Consider the following 22,146-nt stretch of genomic DNA (forward strand, 5'->3'; position numbering starts at 1 on the left):
AACCTGGACTAGGACAAAATGGACAGAAGAAAAAGAAGCAAAGAAAAAGCACTAGAAACATAGCTACAGATAGCACAAATGTTCACATAAACAGGAATCCCATAAAAACCAGAAGCCAAAATATATACACAGAGGATCTGTAAAGTTAAAATATAAATTCTGATAAAACATGAGGCAAAGAACCTTCAAAGATGCCAATGAATTCATTTTGTGTTTGCATCACCTAGGTACGGGACCTGTCCTTAAGAGTGGTTTGTGTCCCCATTGAGACTCTGTTGGAGAACACTAATTTTTCATTTGTGAGTGGTTATAAATTGGGGATAGCTTCTGTGTTATGGTTGGGGCCTTGGGTCTCCTTCCCCTCTCAGGGCTGGGACCCCATAGGTCCAGACCTGTGTGGGTCCTGGGCGTACTGCCTCAGACTCTGTGGGCTCACATGGGCTTCAGTCTGGTGTTTAGAGGGCCTGGTTTCTTTTGTGTCCTCCATCCTGTCTGGAGCTTACAATCTTTTTTACCTCATCTGCGGGGTTCCTTGAGCCCCGAAGGAGGATTCTGATAGAGACATCCCATTTAGGAGTGTTTCAGGTCTCTCACTCTCTGTACATTGCCTACCTGTGGGTCTCCACGTTTGTTCCCATCTATGACAGGAGGAATCATCTCTGATGATGGCTGAGCAAGGCTCTCTCGTTTATGAACATAGCAGAATGTTAGCAGTCACTGTATGGCCACCTTCCTTTAGCAGAATAGTAGTATTTGGTTTTCCCCTAGGTCCCTGGCCTATCTGGTCTCAAACTCTTGGCCACCTGAGCAGCGTTGGTGATGGATTCCATCTCACGAAGTGGCCTTAAATGCACTCGGGTGTTGGTTAGTTACTCCCATAGCTTTGAGCTACCATTCTATTAGTGCATCTTGCAGGCAGCTCATCAGAGTTGGTAGGTGGGTTGGTGTTTACTTTTTTCCTTTGGTAGCATGCAGAGTACCTTCCAGTACTATGGACACCTGTCATTAGGGGTGACAGACCTAGGTAGGCATTTGCTTGACGTCTCCATGTGATTTGTGTAGGTGTCGTCTCCGGCAATGGGGCCTTATTGTTGATTTGTGGAGGTCAGCCAGTAGCCTTGGCCATAGCCTGGTTATTTTGGGGTGGTGTGTTTTTAAAAGTGATTTCTTTATTATATTTGAGTGTTCATGTAAGTTTGTATCCTCAAAGTTTTTTATCTTCAAAATGTCTTCACCAGCTTTTTATTTTGAAATGTTTCATAATTTGAAAAAGAAGAGAATGGACAGCTCTACATCTGTCACTTAGGTGTACCAAGGGGTACTTTAGCCCCATCTACTTGCTGCCTCTGTCTGTGAAATCACCTCTATCTTCTTCAGCAAGTATCACCTAAGAACAAGAACATTCCATGTTTCCCCATTCATCCTTAAGAAAGTGTTTACCTTGACTGGGTTTGATAATACATGCCTTTAATTGTAGTACCAGGGAGGCAGAGGCAAGTGGGCCTCTGTGGGTTCTAGATCAGCCTGGTCTATGTTTTGAGACAGGATCTCTCAAACAAAGCAGAACAAACCAAAGCCAACCAAACATCAATCATCACCAAACCAAAGAACAAATGTTTAGTTCGCAGAGATATCCTCATAAGTCAATTGGAAAAGTAGTGTGTGTGTTCCTGTAACAGATTTCCTCAGTGGACAATAAAGCCTGCCTTGCCCACTCCCGCGGGTGAGTGGCTGGAAGCTGCTTGGTAAGACACTCAGGTTAGGAATATAGCTCTAACTTCAGGGACCTTATAGCGGAAAGTATTTGAGGGTCACATTAGATAATACAGAGGAAGGGACCCTTTACAATACAATTTCTATTGGTGTCAATAGGAATTGCTTTTCTTCCTGACTAGTTAGTTTCTCTCAGTGAAAAGGCATCCAGGAGATGGAAATTTAAAGGAACACCAGAGGGTGCTGTGGTAGCATTTTGAAAACTAAGGTGCCAGAGGCATAGTGGTTATGTTAAAACCCTTTGCCCTTTTCAGACAAATGTATAGTAGTGTTGTGATCAGATTGCCTTTCAAGCTCAAATGTTGTACACTATTATAGAAGTGCATGAATATTGTCAATAATGTTAGACCCACAAAACAGCTTTTGTAAATAAATGTGTGCCTTGTTATGTTGGGAAAACACATTTTGATACGCAGATTTACTGTTCCAGATTCTAATTGTATATACCTCTGTGTGTGTGTGTGTGTGTGTGTGTGTGTGTGTGTGTGTGTGTGTGTATGTATATATGTAACAACTGAAGAAGAGGTCAGGAATTTGAGAGGGAGTAGGGGAAGGGATGTGAGAAGACTTGGAGAGAGAAGATGGATAGAAATGATGTAAATACAGTACTTATATATAAAATTCTCAAAATAAAGTCCCCAAACAACAACAACCAAAAAGAGTGAATATAAATTATTTGGATGCACATGAGAACAAACTTGTTACCAAATGTGCTTCCTGTCTATATATTTAAAATTGTTCTGCTTCAAAGGAGGCTGCAAGCATAGATTTGAGAAACAGCAGTAGCAACATTTGTTGAGGCTTCTATAAAGTCACTGAGTGTCCAAGGCAATGGAAAATAATGCATTTTATGGTGGACAGGTCTTAAACAGAGGTGGGTATGAAGCAATCTGGGGATCAAGGAAGCAAAGGAGAGGAGGGGGGTAGGAAGAAAAGACAAAGCATGCTGGGATAGCATGAGAGGCTAAGAACTGGGAAGTTTGTCTTAGTCCCCGCAACACTGGAAAAGGAAGCATGCCCAGAACAACTTTCTTCTATTTCCAAAAAACAGTCTTCCAGAAGCAGGGACAGATGACACAGGCTTGATCTCAGCATTTGTCCACAGGGAGGAAGGTGCCCTATTCATCTGAGACCAGCTTGATCTGTGTCATGGTTTTGAGACCAACGCGGGCTCCATACTATAACCCTGTTTCAAACCAACCAAGTCAGGAATATGAGCCTCTGCTTTAAGATATCATTGCCCTCCTCTCCCCAGTAAGGCTTCCGAGGTGTTTTTCTCTCAGAACTCAAAACAGGTGTGATGGTTTAAATAGGACTGGTCCCCATAGTCTCATGTTTGGGAATGAAACTGAGAAAGATTAGGAGGTGTGGTCTTGCTGAAGTAGGTATGACCTCGTTGGAGGAGGTGTGTCCCTGGAGATGGGCTTTGAGGTTAGACCCAGTCTCTCTCTGCCTCTGCCTCTCAAGTGTTGGGATTAGGGGTATGAGCTAGTATATCTGGCAAGATTTACTTATTTTTATTTTCTGTGTTTAGTGTTTTGCCTGCACGTAGGTAAGGCATGTCTTGTTGGTGCCCACAGAGGCCAGAAGAGGGCACTGGATCTCCTGGCACTGAGTCACACGGTTGTCAACTGCCATGTGGTTGCTAGGCATTAAGCACAGGGCCTCTGGAAGAGCAGCCAGTGCTCTTAACTACTTAGCAATTTCTCCAGACCTATCTCCTTTATTATAAGTACATTGGCACATTGTTCTTTGCTCCCTTTTTCCTCTTTGCTTTTGGAAATAGGAGTTTCTCTGTGTAGCCCTGGCTGTCCTGGAACTAGCTTTGTAGAACAGGCTGGCCTCAAATTCAGAGGTTCACCTGCCTCTGTCTTCTGAGAGCCAGGATTAAAGGTGTGCACCGCCACTGCCCTGTTTGTTCTTCATTACTTTCAGTTGACTTTAGAAAATAGCATCAGCTTGTGCCAATTATTGCTTACTGTTCAGCAAAGCACAAAATATAATGTATTACAATTACCAGGCAATAGGTCAGTTATTTTATATAGAAAAATTAAGATAAAGATGTATTTTTTCCTTTAAACATTTTCTTTTAAGTAGATTTTGATATCCCATTACTTATGATTGTAGTGGATGATTATAAAATGGGGCTAAGAGATAAGAAATTAACACATATTAAAAAAGAAATTAGTATCTGTTAAGATTTACTTATAGTTTATTAGAATACAGAAATAGGATAATATTTTATGTATACACACGCGTGTGCATTATGTTTTTTTTCCAATAAAAAAGTCTCTTTATTGTGGAAAGCTGTTGACATAGATGAAAGCGAAGAGAGCAGTGTAAGAAATTCCATGTGTTCATCCCCCAGCCTCAGAAGTTACAAATATATAGCCAGACCTATTTATTTTTTTCATTTCCAACTCCCACTTCTGAAAAATAGTTTTAAACAGTTCCTAAACATATGATTCTATTTATACATATGTTAGGTCTCTTTTCATTCCTTCATCCATTTATTTTTTCACACGGGCTAAGCCAGCAATGTGCCTGCGAGCCACAGACCCACCGTCAGTTATTGCGTATAGGAAGCCTAAACATGTTTTACAGGCACACTTGGTATATCATTTATATTAACTATGTTGAGGTACGAAGTGCAAACTTGTGCTTCAACTCCTTGCTTTCTTTGGCTCATCGTGTGAAGTAGCAAGTCAACCAGACAGGCTCCGATCCAATCAGATAATATTCCAGATTGCTTCTCTATCTCAAAAGGTCAGGATTATTCGGATGCTGATAATAATAACAATAAAACAATAAATACTATTTCTATGAACATTTATCCAAAGTACGCAAGGTTGTTTTTCTTTTCACTTCAGAGTTTCAGCTTTAGAGAAACATGTGCTATTAACATATACTATTTATGTGCAACAGTGGGGTTCATTCTGACATTGAAAGCGTGTGCACAGTGTGCTCTGGTCAGATTCCCCCTCACCCGCTCTGTCCCACTCCTCCCTGCCAAATGCCACACCGTTATGAATCATTTCTTCTCTTTTGTCACCTTCCTCCATTCACGGCGTTGATAATATTTGTGACAGTGCTGACGGACTGTGGGGGGGACGACCGTGGAATTTTGACCTGACAGAGGGAGGCCCTTGCTGCTGCTGCTGCTGCTGTTGGGAATTAAGGCATTACCAGCTGGGGAATGAAGCGTTAGCATTGAGAAGACACCACTCCTAGCAAAGTAGGACATCAAAGGAGAGAGAGGTTGATGTGCTTGCTGGCTGCTTTCTGACAGCTCCAATGGCACTCCTGAGTCACCCCAATGTGTGTAAACAAGGGCAGAAACCCTATCACAGACCCCTCAGCAGCAGCTGAAGAACGTTGCATATGCAGGTGCCATGCCTAAATATGTCCTTTTGGTGCGGGAGAATTATCTATATTCTGTCAATCATGTATTTTAATAAAACGCTGATTGGCCAGGCAGGAAGTATAGGCGGGTCAACCAGACAGGAAGTAGAGGCGGAGTAATGAGAATAGGATAAGGCTAGGGAGGAGAAGGGTTCCTCTGCCACTCCTGCGCAGACCACTGAAGAGGCAGCATGTAACTTGCCCAGCTGAGAAAGGTACGGAGCCATTATGGCTAACATAGATGAGAATAATGGGTTAATATAAGTTATAAGAGTTAATAAGAAGCCTGACCTAATGGGCCAATCAGTTTATAACCTTATGGAATCCTGTGTGTGATTTTCTCTTTGGGGCATGCCGACTGTGGGGTATCAGGCGGGACAGATACCCCAACAAGCCGGCCCTCATACTACATCCTTTACCGGGGAAACGAAAGTTATGTGTATTGTGTACTTTCCCTTCCTTCCTCTTCATTTATGAAGTTAGGAAGGCAGGGGGACTTCCCCTCTCATAGGATTTCTGTGCCCGTGTGGTGAAGGCCACTTGTCCATTGGGAGATAGATAGGCGATTCCCTCAGGGCCAGTGAGGGAATATGAAAGGCACCTCAGGTAGACCTACACCCAAGCTTCTGCTCATCCTCTAATTGCTTAGGAATTCCGTGTGGAATATGGGAGGTTCGTCCTTCTGCTAACAACGCAGCATGACATTTCCACTTGGCTACCACCACTTAGCATTCCTTGTGGATGTATTCTGTGACTGAGAACTTCAGGACAAAGGAGCGATGAACCCCAGGTTCTCAGGCCTCCCTACCCAACTCCTGACTTGAGAAATCCTGTAGGCACGTTCAGATTTACAGATTTACAAGGGGCTTATCTACTAGGTTTACATAATGTAGCTTTAAAAATCACCATTTTTCTCTCTTTTCTGAACTTTTTGATATGCTGTGCCTGACGTGTTTGCAAATCGGGACAGTAGATATCAGTGGGATGTTTTCTCTCGTTTCTTCTCCGTGAAATACCCTGGGTCCTTACCCCATGGACCCCCCTTCTCTTCCTGCAAAGCTTATTCTCTGCTTCCAACTCCCATCGTTTTCACTGTAATTTAGGGCCCAACACGTTAGTTATCCCGCCTCTTCTTTGCCATGTCTCCTAAGCTCTTTGTCCTATTTCTCTTCTAAATGTAGGTTGTAAATAAACTAAAATAATTAATCCTAGTATTACCCAGTCCCCAGCCTCTAGGAATTCCTCATTTGGAGCATTGCTAGAAATGAATATTTAGGAACCAATACTGAGACACAGTGCATCTAAAATTGTCAGGCAAAGGGATCTTACAGGAGCCCCAGGACAAACCAAGGCAGAGAGAGCTGAAGTTCTCTATATACCTGATACCTGCCTCTCTCTGCTCACATCTCAGTGGTTGCACAGGGCTCTGACCATGAAGGCTCTTTGGCAAATCACAGAAAATGATTCTAGACTTAGGCACACTGGGCCAGAGGAACCTACTGTTATATTATAGAAATCTCTCCTTCTCGGGAACAACTGGCTTGAGCTAACTGTTGTTTGTGAAAGGGAAAACATGTACCCATTTATGCCACTACTGTATACCGCCTAGCATATAACACTGTGTATGTGGAAATGGAAGCCTTCCTTTTTCCCAAATGGCTATTATTTGATCTGGTGATTTTGATGTAGAGTCAGAAGAGAGATCCGGTTAGTTGTTGGGTTCAATAAAAACCATAAAGTTTGGGGTTGGAGGATGGTTCACTGGGTAGGAGCATTTGATGATCTTGCAGAGGAGCCAGGTTCAGGTCCCAGCATCCACATCAGGTGGCTCACAAATGCCTGTAACTCTAGTTCCAGCGGATCTGACATCCTATCTTGACTTCCTCAAGCACCTACATGTGCATGGTGCATGCACACACATACTCACATGTACACATAAAATAAAAAATCACAAATAAAAAAAATCATAAAGGATTTCTAAACCACTCAGTCACAGACTTGGCCGTTTACCTTTTCCCTTGGTTCATCAGGTCGATTGCCTCATTGATTTTGTCGAAAGGTAGGTTATGGGTCACCAGTATGTCCAGATTGAACTTCTTATTCTTGTAGGCGGTAACCAGGTGTGGCACAGAATCCACACTTTTCCAACCTGCAATTGAGCCACAGTGCCACATAAAGGCTTGTCATCTGAAGTACTGAAATAGTTTTAATTTTTCTCATTTAAAGGCTTGTTTCTGGAATTCATACATGTACAAAATGTACTTTGTTAATATCTGCTCTCCCCGAGCTTCCTCTCTCGTCACCTGTCCCAGCACCTGCTGGTCCCCTTCTACTTTAATGTCTTTTTGTTTATTTAAATCTAGATAAGTGTGCTTGTTGAAGAGATGAGATTACTAGGTAAGATTTGGGTTGCTTTAAATTCATTAAGCTTAAACTTGGCTCCACCTTTCATTTTATGGATTTATTATGTTTTAACAATTTTCTTTGCCAGGAAGTAGTGGCACACATCTTTAATCCCAGCTCTTGGGAGGCAGAGGCAGGCAGATCTCTGAGTCTGGTCTGCAGAGTGAGCTCCAGGACAGTCAGGTGACAAAGAGAAACCCTATCTTGAAAAACCAAAATAAGTAAGTAAATAAATAATAAGGGTTTTCTTCATAAGAAAAAAAACCAAGATTATTATCCACTCTAGCTAAGAACTATCTTAATTAGACCAAAATTTCCCTTTTGTTTCTTTCAACCGATTGTCTCATTTCAACCAATTTTTCCATTTTCTTTAGAGATAGGTTCTTGTGTGCAGCTCAGGAAGGCCTTCAATTCAGCATATGAAGGCTTGCCTCAGACTTAAGATCCATCTGCGCTATCCTCTTGAGTACTGGGATTACAGGCTTGTACCGCTAAGCCCACCTACGTAAGCTGAATTTCAGTTTGCAAGTTGTAGTCATATTTCCATGCAAACCTCATTTACTTTTCAAATGCTGGAGTAGTTTTTATATACTCAATGTTTATACCAATGATTTTTCTTTACAAAATTCAATAATCTTTCATAATTTTATATAATAATGAGAAAAATAAAAAACTGACCACCAAAGAATGTTCCTTTGATAGACCGGCCCATTATCATGTCCACAGTGGGTACACTCATCTCGTCAACCTTTGCTCCAACCACAGTACACGATCCCCAGCCAAATGTTGTGCAGTCCACTGCTGCTTTCTGAAATGTCAAACAAGAGATTGCCTGGGCAAGCAGAGAATTACACATGAACTCGGGTGTGCCTATATACAGGACTCAGGGAAATTTTGTACAATGTTGTCAGTAACCTAATAGGCTAAGTTAAGGAGGTCATCACATCATCTGATTGAGCCTTGAGGCTCTACTCTAGTGTTCTGTTAATATGAAACCTACAAAAACAGTTCTTTCTTGTTTTACTTGTGTTTCAAGACAGGATTTCTCTGTGAAGCCCTCACTGTCCTGAAACTTGCTCTGTAGACCAGACTGGTGTCAAACTCAGAGATCCACCTGCCTCTGTCTCCCCAGTGCTGGGATTAAAAGCATGTGCTACCACAACTGGCTTAAAAAATAATCTTAACCATCAAAAAGATATTAAAAGGAAGTGGGACATGTTTTACCATTGTTTGGCTGAACCTGCAAAGTTTAACATGCATGCTGAGGAACATGAACATGGAATTAAGAAGAATCTGTAGAGCATAAACTTCAATCAGTAATGGTTTGGCAATCTAACACAAACATTTACTAAAATATAGGATGTTCCTGAAGTCTGGGATCAAAATATTGAAGAGTATGAAGAGAGAGAGCTAGTGAGTGATTCAATAGAGCCTGAGAAATGAGGCACACATTAAATTCTTAGATTTAAAAGTAGAATAAATTGGGAGAATTGCTGTTTAAAATTGAGCAAAAAAATGCTAGAAAATAATACTTTGTTTCCCTGCCGTTTTTAGCCTACAGTTAGGATATATCCTGCCTGTAAGGTCTGCCTTTTGTTGAGATTGTGAGGCCTTGGATCTGAACTTCCTTGGTTTCTGGGTCTCCACATGGAAGAGCAGGCCAAGAGATGGAGATATACGCTAACCATTGACTGAGACGGAGAACATTGTAAATCTGGGGTTCATGTAGAAATGCTAAGAACTGAAAATAAAAATACAAGTTTCAGGGTGGAAGCCATTCTGTGTAGAAAGCCATAAGGCAAACAGATAAACATTTTAAATCTTCTGAGACTCAGAGAGAAGACACGTGCAAACTTTGTTCGCGTCCTTTGTGGCCAACTTGATTTTGAACTTTTGTGGTTATACTTTTACAGAAATCTTTGCTGGCTTCACGTTGCTGAACCCTGCATCGGCTCCTGCCTCCAGGTTCTTGCCCTGTGTGTCTGTCTGTCCTGGCTTCACTCAATGATGGACTACCATGTAGAAGTGCTTTCCAAAAAGACTCTTTCTTCCCCACAGTGTTTTGTCATGGTGTTTCATCACAGCAATAGAAACCCCAGATAGGACAAAGTCTAATGCTAGCTATCATAATGAAAAACTGGGGTCGCTAAGCTGCCTTTCACTGTAAAAACTGAGCTGTGGAATGTGCAGAATGGATATGAAGCTCAAAAGACTGCAGGGTGGGAAGCCCAGAATATAGAGCACAGCACAGATAAGAAGCCTTGAGTGTGTGCTGTCCTCAGTAACTGACAATGTTTACCAGCTTTTACCGCCTGCTAGAAGCTGTCGGGGCAGTTTGTATGACTTTTGAATTGCTTTCTTCCTGGCTCCATTCTGTTCCAGAGAATGCACTGGTCATGTAAGACCCAGGGAAGGAAACAGCACAAAGTACATCTCTTCAGCTTTTACTTCTTTTAGCCACCTTGAAGCTGAGGCTTAGTAACCAGGGTGCATGGCTGTGCCACTCACACGGGAAACATCGCAGCTGCTTCTCTCCCACGTTAGTGAGACAAGAAGAAAAAGGGTGGAGAAGTTAGCTGATAAATTCTTTGGTCATTTTATCCCCAAACAAACAAAAATAAAATCGGTATCTTAAGAAAGTACAGCTGGGCAATGGAGGCACATGCCTTTAATCCCAGCACTTGGGAGGCAGGTGGATCTCTGTGAGTTTGAGGCTAGCGTGGTCTACAAAGTGAGTTCCAGGACAGCCAGGGCAACACAGAGAAACCTTGTCTCGAAAAACAAAACAAAACAAAACAAAAAAAGAAAATGCAAACTCTGTGATTATTTACTGAAGAATAAATCTGGCCACTCCCAGTTGAAAACTACAGAGATGATCTGTCTGCGATGGGTGGTCCATCCCCTTCTTTGTTTGACCTGATGGAGGCGGGGAAGGTCCCTAGCTATGTAAAAAGAATGAACCCCCAAGTTACCTGTGAGAACTAACTGGAGTCATCGTGGAAAACAAAATTGGAAACTGTTGTTTACTTCCTATGAAGAGATCTCAAAAGAACAAACGTGAAAGTAAGTGGAGGTCTGAGCTTACAGACCACACTGGCATTTGGGAAGTCCTGTGACTGAGACTTGTTCTGACCATGTCCTCGAAGGACTCATACGTTGGTCTTCTGTGTGGCCATGTTGATAACTGTGGGATCTTTAATAGGCCTAGTGGACAGATGCACTCTCACCGTAATCACACCCATGTGGGGTGATGCAGAGGGGAGGGCCTTACCCGAGTTGGCCCTGTGCTGTTTAGATTTTTTTTCAGCTTCCAAAATGTAAGCAAAAGAAACTTTTTTTTCTCTTGGTAAGCATCAAAAGCCCAGGTAGTTCATTATAGAACAAAAACAGACTGACGCAGAGGCCGCGGCAGTGAGCTTTGATGGACAGCGTGGCTGTTGATGATTTATGGCTCACAGCTCTTTTCTTTCTGGCCTTTGAAAATATTAATATTAAGAAGAACATCTACTGCTAGAAACATGGCTCGCTTTCCCTTATTAGCTGGTAATTAAAGAGCATATTAGAAGTGAGATGCAAAGGGCTGAGGACGGGGAGAGAAATCCACATACCAAGGTCTGAGCTGTTCCCGCACAGTCCAGGGAGAAATCCACACCTCCGTTGGTCAGTTCAGTGATGACATCCTGGACGGGTTTATCTAGGTCTTTAGGGTTAAGGCAGTCAGTGGCTCCCAGGGCCTTGGCTCTGGGAAACTTCTCACTGTTGATGTCAACGGCTATGATCCTGGAGGCACCTGCTGCTTTGCACCCGATTACGGCAGAAAGGCCGACACAGCCCAGACCAAAGATGGCACAGGTGGAACCAGGGGTGACCTGCAGGCGGGAGAAGTACAGAGTGGCTGAAAGCCGATGCTCTCAGCTTTGTCTTTCTTGGGGGGAGGGAGCAATGACTCAGACACAGACATTAAAAAATGCCTTTTATAAAACTATGATGTATCCAGTGGTGAAAACCTGCCAGTGTGAAGGCAGAAGCATTCCTACCAAAAGTTGTAAAATTATTAAAGGGCCATTAACATATCAGTTCATAAGGAGCAAACCCAAGTGGAAAGAATTCTTATTTCACGTTGCCCTTTAGTGATGTTAGGAACTAATTAAAACATGCACACATTCCGAAGGTGTTGTCTTCCCATTGAAGCTGGGTCAGAGGTGAATTGGCATCTGTGGTTCTAATGGACCTTATTTTGCTGCACAGTTGTTTTTGAATAACCATTAATATTTTTATGAGTGTTAGTGGATACACTTGATTATTCCAAATTGTCACTTTTTTTTAAGGTGGGATGAAGTCTGACTATCTTTGCATGGAACTGAATGATGATCACTTGCTTGTTGGAGACACATTCCCATTCTAAGACTGCAGTGACCTTGAACTTAAGACAGTCTTGCTTAGGCCTCTGCAGTGTTGTATAGTTCAGGCATGAGATACCATACTTGGTAAATTTTTGATGACCCCTGTTTACTTTTTAGTTTTATTTCCAGGATTTCCCACACCAGCCGTATATGGTGGCACTTTTCTCTCCTTGTGACTTAGTACCTTCCTCCTGAGTCCAGCCAGTGTAATTTCCACCCCATTTCCTTAAATTAAAATAAACCCTCTCCATCTAGGCCTGGCTTAAACAGAATTCTCTCCATGAATCTGTTCTTGATTCTTCAGTCAGAAATCGGTACTGTTTTGCTTTTCTTATACCACACACAGTAATTTATAACCCACCTCTCTTTCTTATCGATAGTGATAGACTCACTTGTATCTAATGTATCTAGTGGAGTCAGCAGGGAGAGAGGGGGCTTCTTTGCTTCACTGCTTCTTTGCAGTGCTTCAGAGATGTCTTTGATATCCACCTAAGAAAGCTTTTTTTTAAAAAAACAAAACAAAACAAAACAAAACTATCTTGTCTCTTTGTTTGTTTCCCAGTCAGCCTCCTAAGAGTGTCCAAATTCTAGTAGGTTCCCAGGAACACATCTTGCGAGAACAGACTCTCTTGAAGCCTCAAAGGGATGGGAAATAAATTCTTATTGATTGAGGGAGAATAATCTACAGAACCAGGGGAAAGCTGGGTGACTAAATGGAGATAGGTGGGGTTTCTGCAGTTGTTGTCCATGGGTGAGCATTCATGTTTAGAGGTCATCTTTAAATGAGCTGTATTTAAATCAGGGCACATCTATATGAAGCTTAATATTCAATATAATAATATGCTTACCACCATTGATATGATTATTTAGAGACATATAATAGCCCACATAAAATCACAGACGCTGAACTGGAGATGTAGCTCATTGGTACGGCATTTTCCTAGCAGGTTCAGGGCCTTGGGTTCAATCCCCAAGAAAGAAAATCATAGGAGCAGTAAATGATACAGCTAATCTATAGTGGCAATAAGCAATGTAGCCAGATTGTGAAGACAATTCTATCTCTTTCATACAACATTGTCTCCCAGTAACCTCTGTTTGCAGACTACATGGCATTTAATGCTGTACCTTGGCAGTGTTGATGGCAGCCCCGTAGCCTGATGAGAACCCACAACCAATCAGACAAACTCTCTCCAAGTTTGCCTCGTCATCGACTCTAGCAAGGTTGGCTTCTGAAACCACAGTGTACTGAGAGAATGAACTGACTCCCATGAAATGGTAAATTGGTTTTCCTTTGCAGGTGAATCTGCTAGTTCTGTCTTCCATGAGCTCTTGGTCAATATTGGGGCATTTAAAGTTCCTAGAAAAAGAAAAGGACTTGGTGAAGAAGATAAATTGGATATCACATGTTTGTCATGAATGTTTTCTGGGGTCCAATGGAAAAGTTGGGAAAATAACTTGGTACTTTTCACATCCATGCACACTATTTTTGAACTATTTTAGTGTGAATACCAACACACTTCTGTTGAATGTTTTCTGTGTGTTAGGAGCTCTTTCAAGGGCTCTATTGTTAGCTCATATTTTCTTTCTGACAGAAAGTTCAAGTAAAAGTAAAACTAGACTAGTACAGTGCCCCTCCATGCATTCCAATGACCTTCCAGCTTAGCTAACTGTCAAGTCCTGACCAGGCCGTCACGTTTCACTCCCCCCCCCCCCAGTGCGCACCTCGTCTCCCACATCACACGGTTTCATCTGTATCGAGACATCTCAGTACGTTGGCATACTGTATTTTATTAAGATGTCTTTTTAAATTTATGCCTCCCATATTGTAATTTCCTTGTGGAAAAGTGGAGTCATCAGTCCCATAGATTTTCCCTCCTTTTAGTGTTGCTGGTGACTCTACCGGAAGCTGGTTTAACATGTCTCTCCATCTCAGCATTGCCTCTTAAATAAGACTTTTTTTTATTGAAATGTCTGATTCAGATTTCACAGTTTTGGGGGGAATACTTCAAAGCTTATGATATGATCTACTTGGAAAGATCATTGCATATTGTTGTTTCTCTTTTTATACCAGTAGAATTCTTGGCCATGGTCTAAATCCATCATTTCATTAAGAGTTTGCAAAAAAGTATAGTTTTCATTCAACCTTGCAAACCGATGTTAGTATCTTCTCGTAGGTAGAGAAACAGAGGCATGGATATGAGTCATTTGGTTTTATTTTTTGTAAGATATTTGCTTATTAAGTGTGTATATGTGCTTGAGTGTATATGTGGCACATGTGTGCAAGTGCCTCAGAAGCCAGTAGAGGGCACTGGATCTCCTGAAACTGTAGTTATAGGTGGTTACGAGTCACTCACTATGCTGGTAACTGAGTCCTCTGCAAATATTAGTGACCGCTTTTAACTGCTGAGTCATCCCTCCAGCCCAGGCTTTAACTTCTTAAATAACATGCTTCAATCAGCATTCAGGACAAACACATCTTTCTGTGGTCTCAATAAAATCAGTCCGAGATGAGTAAGATTCACAACTGTTGAGTCACAGTGTCTGTGGAAAAACCCGGGTTCAATACCTGAAGCTGTACGGCTCTAGAGTAAGCTGATGTGCTCCTACATAGTCACGCTCACTCCCCTAGAAGTAGATACAATTTGAACTTGGAATTTATCATTCCGGTGATGTGTTTATACTTCTGTTACATACACATGTAACCATAAATTCTGGTACTGTCTTTCTGTGATGCAGAAAGTACGCCCTTTAGCATCTGGCTTCTTTCCCTTAACATGTGTACAAAATTAGGCGAGTGTGAGTATTTTAAGTCTATCTGTTTTCATTATATAGTATCTCATTGTGTTACTTACTGTCTAGCAGTACATAAACCTATTCTTTCACTGAAGGTCATTCTATGGTTTTTATTGTTCTCATAAGCCACGTGACTGAACATTTTGGCATGTATCTCTTCCTGTGTGTCTGGAACAATGTCTTCCAGTCACATAGAAGTAGAATTAGTAAGTGGAAGGTTCTTACTCATCTTTCTACTTCCATGTATGCTTGGCCAGTGTGTCCGAGACTTTCATGCCTACCCACATTCTTACTAACAGTGAAGGGTGCTTACCGGAGTTTCCCGCAGAGGTTTGTAAGAGGACTCAGACAGAACTTGCACTTTTTACACTGTGGTGCAAAGAATGGGATTACTTTGTCACCTAGAAAGAAAGGCCATAGTTAGGTGGTACCTAAGGTGCCACTGTTGTTTCTGAAGCGCAGCTAGGATGTGAATTGGTAGCAGAGAACTTGCCTATTTATGCAAGGCCTCAGGCTTGATCCCTAGCCCTAAGGTCATTTTCACTGATTTATCTGAGCTACTCTCAGATTAATCACGGAAAAACACCATTTTTTATAATATACATTTTATATTCAACAAGAATATACCATTTCAGTGAAATAGAAGTTTGTGGATTCTTTTGAGTACGGCACTTTTTTTTCCTTTCTTAATCTGCTCAGCAGCCAAGTAACAGCCTGTACTGGTGCTATCAGGCGTAGAGTTCTGGCTGGGCCCCTGTTCACTGACGTCTCTGTGTATGACTCTTGCTTACTGCCTTCCCAAACACCCTGTGTGGAGTAGAGAGTATCCTTGTAGGACAGAGGAGTGGGGGCATGGTAGGCTAGAAGTAAGCATAGACTTTATATCACGGCCCATGTTGCATCCTTCTGATTCACTTATAAATCCCGTATCTTCTAGCTCCTCATCCAGTTCCTATTTGGTTCTGGGATGACCAACGTGATGATAATTAACACGTGATCAGCAGTTAGTGTGTGGCAGCCCAAACATTACTAATGTGATCATTTTATTTCTCACAGCTATCATTTAGGAAAACTACAAGTCCAATCACTCACACACACACACACACACAAAACATTGTACCTGGTCTCAGTCACACATCCAGTAAATGACAGTCAGGACTAAAGTTTGACACTGGTCATACCTTTAAGGATGCAGGTTTGAGGGAGCAATCTGTTTCTGTGCTCATGCTTGGAATGGAAAATACTAATATGTCTCCAAGTTTGGATGGAGGGGTGATATGGCTCATCAACTCTCACATGGAAAATGACGAGTGTACACTGTTGTAAAATACGATGAGCCACTGGCTTGCTTCAGGGTATTATGTTTTATCTTATGAACTTCCAAAGTGACACTTACACTAACATCGACCTGTGTGTGATGCTTTCCCCATAAGCCTCTTACAAGCTTTCACTCTTTACGTAACCACAAAGTAAATTTCCATTTCATATGCAGGACGTATTTGTGAAGCACGGAAGCTTCATTTTACACTAACCCAGTAGCTTTGCTTTATAGGACAGTTTCTCTGTTTCTGTAAATAAAGTGGCTGCATTTTCAGAATTTTATTAGGCTGTTCTGGTTTTAGATAGTCTGCTTCCTTGTTATGCCGTGACAGATGGTTTGTGTCAATGTTCCTTCGGGAAAGGTGAACTCTGTAAGCGGAGCCCAGACAGCATAAAAGCACAGGCCGTTAGTTGTGAGGAGTCTTCCCAGGGAAGGGGAAGACTGGGAACTCCTAGTTCACTGAAATCAGAAGGGGAAATACCTGGCTTGAAGTTGGTGACTCCTGGCCCAACGCTTTCTACAACTCCTGCACACTCATGGCCAAGGACGACCGGGAAGAGAGCTTTCTTCTTAGGATTGGTAGCGTTGATGTCAGTAGGACACACACACATGGCCATTACCTACAAAGCAAGATCAACTAGAGTTGTCATGCTGTGTTCTTAGGCCCCATGGTGTCTTGAAGCATTATAGCAGTCCTAGTATTCAGTAAAAGAATTATATTTTGAAAAAAAAATGGACTTATACAATTACTAGGCTTTATTCTTTTCTTCTTGGAATCAAGTTTAGTTTTCTAATTTTCTTGTTGCTGGAAGAAAAAAACAGCATTGGTGATACTGTCTCTAGGAGAGGAAAAATCCAAGGGAAGAGGGATGAGAGAAAGCACACCAGGCAGTGGGGAGAACATAGTTCTTTCTACATGACTTGTTCTGTTGCGTGGAGACTGCCTGAAATGAAGTAGAGGTAATAAATCTCCTGTAGTAAAGAGAAACTGTGTCCAAATCTCTCTCCAACCTATCCCCGGGTGATTCTTCAGATTCGTGCATGAGGCTTCTTCATGCATCCTCACACACAAACCTGTGATAGGTTGATCCAGAGAAAAATGGATAACTTCGGACTTGCTGTTAATGGGTCTGCTCTACTCCTCCCTACTGACCCAGCCCTAATTCCTCCTCTTGGCACCCATGACCTCTGTGGTTCAGGGTGGCTCTCCAGGTTCTCAACCTCCTTTGCTTTGGGCCTACTTCCCTCTCTCCCCTTTTTAAAATATCACTTTCCTATAATTAGCATTTGGAAAACAGAAAGCCTAATTCTAATCTAAAGTTAAGTTACTTTGCTGATTCTTGGGGTTGTTATCAATATTAAAATAGTTGAATTAAATTTCAAGTCACATGATGTGGTGGTTTGAAAGAAAATGATCCCCAAAGGGAGTAACACTATTAGGAAGGGTGACTTTGTTGGAGCAGGTATAACCTTGTGGGAGGAAGTGTGTCACTGCGGAGGCAGGGTTTGAGGTCTCATATATGCTCAAGCCCCACCCAGTGTCTCAGACCACTTCCTGTTGCCTGTGAGTTAAGATGTAAGAACTCTCAGCTTCTTCTCTAGCACTGTGTCTGCTTGCATGCTGACTTGCTTCCTGCCATGATGATAATGGACTAAACCTCTGAACTGTAAGCGAACCATCACAATGAAATGTTTTCCTTTATAAGAGTTGCTGTGGTCATGGTGCCTCTTCACAGCAGCAGAAACTCTAAGACACATGATAATGCTTCTTTTTAAATTTGGATCTAAAAATATAGCTAGCCATAGGGGAAAGTCAGTATTTAGTTCAGGAACATGTCTGTACTGCCCTGCTAAAGTCCCTACTTACCTGAATTCGAACTTCATGAGCCCTAGGGGGAGATACTTCAACTTCTTCAATGCAAAGGGGACTGCCTGTTTCCCAGGCAATGGCTGCCTTGCATGTAATAACCTGCAAGAGAGAGGAGGGAGGGAAGAGAGAGGTGAGAGGGAGAATTGTGGTGAGGGGAGGGAGGGAAGATAGAATAAGGGGGTTTTGTCTCAACAGGTCAATAAATGATATATGAAGAAGGGGTTTGTGACTAGATGCATGGATGCTTATATCATCTTCAGGAGACAATTTTTTAGCATAAGTTAATTTATATGCTATAGCCATTGTAATTTTTATATTTTGAAGAAACAGATATATGAAAATTTACCCTAATACCATGCCTACATATTTATCTCTACAGCAAAGAAGAAATATAATTATAAGGGTTAAAATTTTGGTAGAATCCCAGTGGGCATTTGTAACCAGCTCTAAAGTACCAGAGCCCAGGTCATTAGCATAGGTATGATTTGCTGCTAGAATGTGGTCATTGAACCAATAGGTATTCCTGTCATTCTAGAATTGTTAGAGAAGAAAGTCCCATCCTAAATCCACTAACCCATGATTGACTAAGGTCTCCAGATTGTAAGGAAAAAATTCTGGGAAGCGAGGCTTACACAGTCAATTTATCAGTAGAATGTAAGTTAAATAAAAACATAGAACCTTCCTCTGGTGATGGATGGAGATTGAGACAGAGACCCACATTGGAGCACTGGACTTAACTCCCTATGTCCAAACGAGAAGCAGAAGGAAAGAGAACGTGAGCAAAGAAGGCAGGATCAGAGGGAACCTTCACCCGTTGATGGATGGAGATTGAGACAGAGACCCACATTGGAGCACTGGACTGAGCCCCCAAGGTCTAAATGAGGAACAGAAGGAGGGAGAACATGAACAAGAAAGGCAGAATTGTGAGGAGTGCGTTCACCCACTGATACAAGGGGACTGATCTAATGAGAATTCACCAAGGCCAGTTGGACTGGGACTGAACGAGCACGTGATCCAACCAGATTCTCTGAATGTGGCCGGATTCTCTGAATGTGGCTGGCACGGGGTCTTTCTGAAAAGCCATTGACAATGACACTGGGACTTGTTTCCTCTGCATATACTGGATTTTTGGGATCCAGTCTGTTTGGATGCTCACCTTCCTGGACCTGGAGGGAGGGGGGAGGAACTTGAACTTCCCACAGGGCAGGAAGCCCTGACTGCTCTTAGGGATGGAGAGGGAGGAGGGGAGGGAGTGGGGGGAGTGGGAGGGTGTTTGGGAGGAGGGGCGTAAATGGAAACTTTTATAAATTAAAAAACTTTTATAAGTTTTAAAAAAAATTGTTCTCTTCCAGAAAATGGGAAGTACACTTGAACACACTGGCACAGGAGACCACTTCCTAAACTTAACCCAGTAGCACAGACACTGAGAGAAACAATTAATAAGTGGGACTTTCTGAAACTGAGAAGCTTCTGTAAAGCAAAGGACACAGTCAACAAGACAAAACGACAGCCTACAGAATGGGAAAATATCTTCACCAACCCTATATCGGACAGAGGACTGATCTCCAAAATATACAAAGAACTCAAGAAACTTGATATCAAAAAAACAAGTAATCCAATAAAAAATGGGGCACAGACCTAAACAGAGAGCTCTCGACAGACAAATCTCAAATGACTAAAAGACACTGAAGGAAATGCTCAACATCCTTAGCCATCAAAGAAATGCAAATCAAAACAACTCTGAGATTCCATCTTACACCTGTCAGAATGGCCAAGATCAAAAACACTAATGACAACTTATGCTGGAGAGGTTGTTGGGTAAAGGGAACACTCCTCCATTGTTGGTGGGAGTGCAAACTGGTACAGCCTCTTTGGAAATCAGTATGGCAATTTCTCAGAAAATTAGGAAACAATCTACCTCAACATCCAGCAATATTGCTGTTGGATATATACCCAAAGGATGCTCAATCGTACCACAAGGACATGTGCTTAACTATGTTCATAGCAGCATCATTTGTAATAGCAAAAACCTGGAAACAACCTAGATGCCCCTCAACCAAAGAATGGATAAAGAAAATGAGGTACGTTTACACAATGGAATACTACACAGCAGTAAAAATAATGACATCTTGAAATTCATTTGCAGGCAAATGAATGGATCTAGAAAACATCATATTGAGTGAGGTAACCCAGATCTAGAAAGACAAATATAATAGGTGCTTACTCATAAATGGCTTCTAGACATAAAGCAAAAAAAAAACCCAACTGACTATTCACAATCCCAGAGAACCTAGACATCAAAGAGGACCCTAAGAGAGACACACATGGATCTGCATGGGAAGGAGAAAAAGACAAGATCTTCTGAAGAAATTGGGAGTGTGGAGGTCATGGGAGAGGTTAGAGGGGAAGGGGGAGGAGGGGATTGGGGAAAACTGTATAGCTCAGTAAAAAAAATGTTCTTTCTAAGAATTGAGTTAAAGTGCATGAAAATAAGCAAAACACAGAAAGTTTTACAATTAATTTTTACATTAACTTTTTTAGTCTCAAATTACATTTTAAATTTCAAGTATAAGTAAAATTGGAAGGAAATTGAAAGAAAGTCTTTAATTCTTTGATCTTATTATTGGCTGTACTGTTGGTACATATATATATATTTTAACCATTTGAGAAGCTTCTCAATTGTTCTTTGCAATATTTAATTATGATTTTAACTGTTATTTCTTGTATTACAAATGCAAAATACATTTAGTACAAGAAATTTCAAAATATAAATAAGAAAAAAATCCACCTATAAACTCTTATTACTTTCTTTCTCCTTATGTTAGAAAGCCCTTGGGTGTCCTCACATGGGATGATATACACAGCATTTTGTAATCTACCTAGTCCCATTCATTCCCATGCTATAAATACATACGCTACATCGATGCTTAGAGCAGAGGTAACTTAATTTCACCCCCATTTACATAACATGTGAGTACCCAAGAAGACTTCAGCAAATTCAGAGTTGCTTTTTCTTAGAACCATTTTCTAGCTTATGGACTGTTCCTGTCCCTTTAGTTGGCTTTAAAGGGACAGGATTCTTGAGTGTAACCTGGGGGGCAGCATCTTCAGCAAATGTTCAGAGACACAGCAGAAGCAGAAACTAAATGTAGATACAGGTTGTTTACTTACTTTTCCCTTGGTGCCCATTTTCCTCGGGAAGCTTGCTTTGGAAGTGTCTTTCTGACTGGTCTTTCACCTCTACCCAGAATGCTCTGTGTCCTGTGCTGAGAACTCTGAATAAATAGCATTCCTGCTGGCTGGTTGTCCAGTCACAGCCCTGCCTGACTCCTCCTGTGACATTTGTACTGTCATAGTTCATGCGCAAACCCATCGCTCCAAGCTGGCACCAAGAGTTCTTTTCATTAGTTCTTTTCTTATCTCTTATTACAATATATCGAATAGAGAAAAGCGCATCAATTGTACAAAGCCGAGTTACAGATAACCACTTAGTAAAGATGTTTCAGCTGCTCTGGAGCTTCCCTCTTCCCCACTCTTCTCTTTGACAGCCTGATAATTTCCTTGTACTTTTGTGATCTTACCACACAGCTTTCTTTCCTTTCTAATAGTTCAGTTTTGTTTATTAGGAAGCTTGTGTGAAGAGACTCCTAGCGTATACCCTTCACATGGTTTCCCCTTAGTTTTGTTTGTTGATCGTTCACGGTGCCTCTACTTATTTATTTCATGTATATTGGTGTTTTGACTGCATTTGTGTCAAATGTGTACCACATGTGTGCTTGGTCACCATGGAAGCCAGAGAGCTTATCAAAGTTCGTAGAATTGGAATTACAGAGAGTTGTGAGCTGCCATTTAGGTTCTAGGAATTGATCCCAGGTTTTCTGGAAGAGTGGCCTTAGTTGCTGAGTCATCTTTGAAGCCACCCCCAGTGTCTTTAGCTGCAGTTTATTTTTCTTACTGTTGAGTATTCTGTTGTATCAACACGCCATAATTTATGCACCTCCTTTTTCCCTGTTTTTTTTTGTTTTTGTTTTTGTTTTTTCTCATGGAGAGTCGGTGGCTACATACAAGTTCTTTCCATGATCCCTGCTGCACATGTGCTTATGGGACATCCAAGGCTGATAGAGCCAGCCCATGCTAACAAGGCAACACTGACCGTTCAGACACGGAAACACTTTTGTTAA

The 22,146-nt window shown here is 41.6% G+C and overlaps 1 protein-coding gene across 1 annotated transcript; it reads right to left on the reverse strand.

Annotated features, from left to right (window-relative positions):
- Positions 1-3,967: 3,967 nt before the first annotated feature.
- LOC125414716 (all-trans-retinol dehydrogenase [NAD(+)] ADH4) lies at positions 3,968-21,293 on the reverse strand. The gene is made up of 9 exons (XM_087897528.1): positions 21,137-21,293; positions 17,963-18,064; positions 16,577-16,715; positions 15,088-15,175; positions 13,107-13,338; positions 11,187-11,447; positions 8,257-8,386; positions 7,186-7,324; positions 3,968-4,557 (listed from the first exon to the last, which is right to left on the reverse strand). Exons 1-9 carry the CDS (start codon positions 21,152-21,154, stop codon positions 4,533-4,535), a joined length of 1,134 nt encoding a protein of 377 aa, XP_087753654.1. The 5' UTR covers positions 21,155-21,293; the 3' UTR covers positions 3,968-4,532.
- Between the last annotated feature and the right edge of the window lie 853 nt (positions 21,294-22,146).

Source organism: Myodes glareolus, chromosome 17, assembly GCF_982192425.1.
Source record: "Myodes glareolus chromosome 17, mMyoGla1.1, whole genome shotgun sequence".
Taxonomy (NCBI): domain Eukaryota; kingdom Metazoa; phylum Chordata; class Mammalia; order Rodentia; family Cricetidae; genus Myodes; species Myodes glareolus.

Excerpts from the sequence above, each read along its gene's own strand:
- LOC125414716 (XM_087897528.1), bottom strand. Across the intron at positions 15,176-16,576 it reads AGTCACCAACTTCAAGCCAG|GTGACAAAGTAATCCCATTC; the intron begins GTATTTCCCCTT and ends CTTTCTTTCTAG. Across the intron at positions 8,387-11,186 it reads CGGGAACAGCTCAGACCTTG|AAAGCAGCAGTGGACTGCAC; the intron begins GTATGTGGATTT and ends TTGACATTTCAG.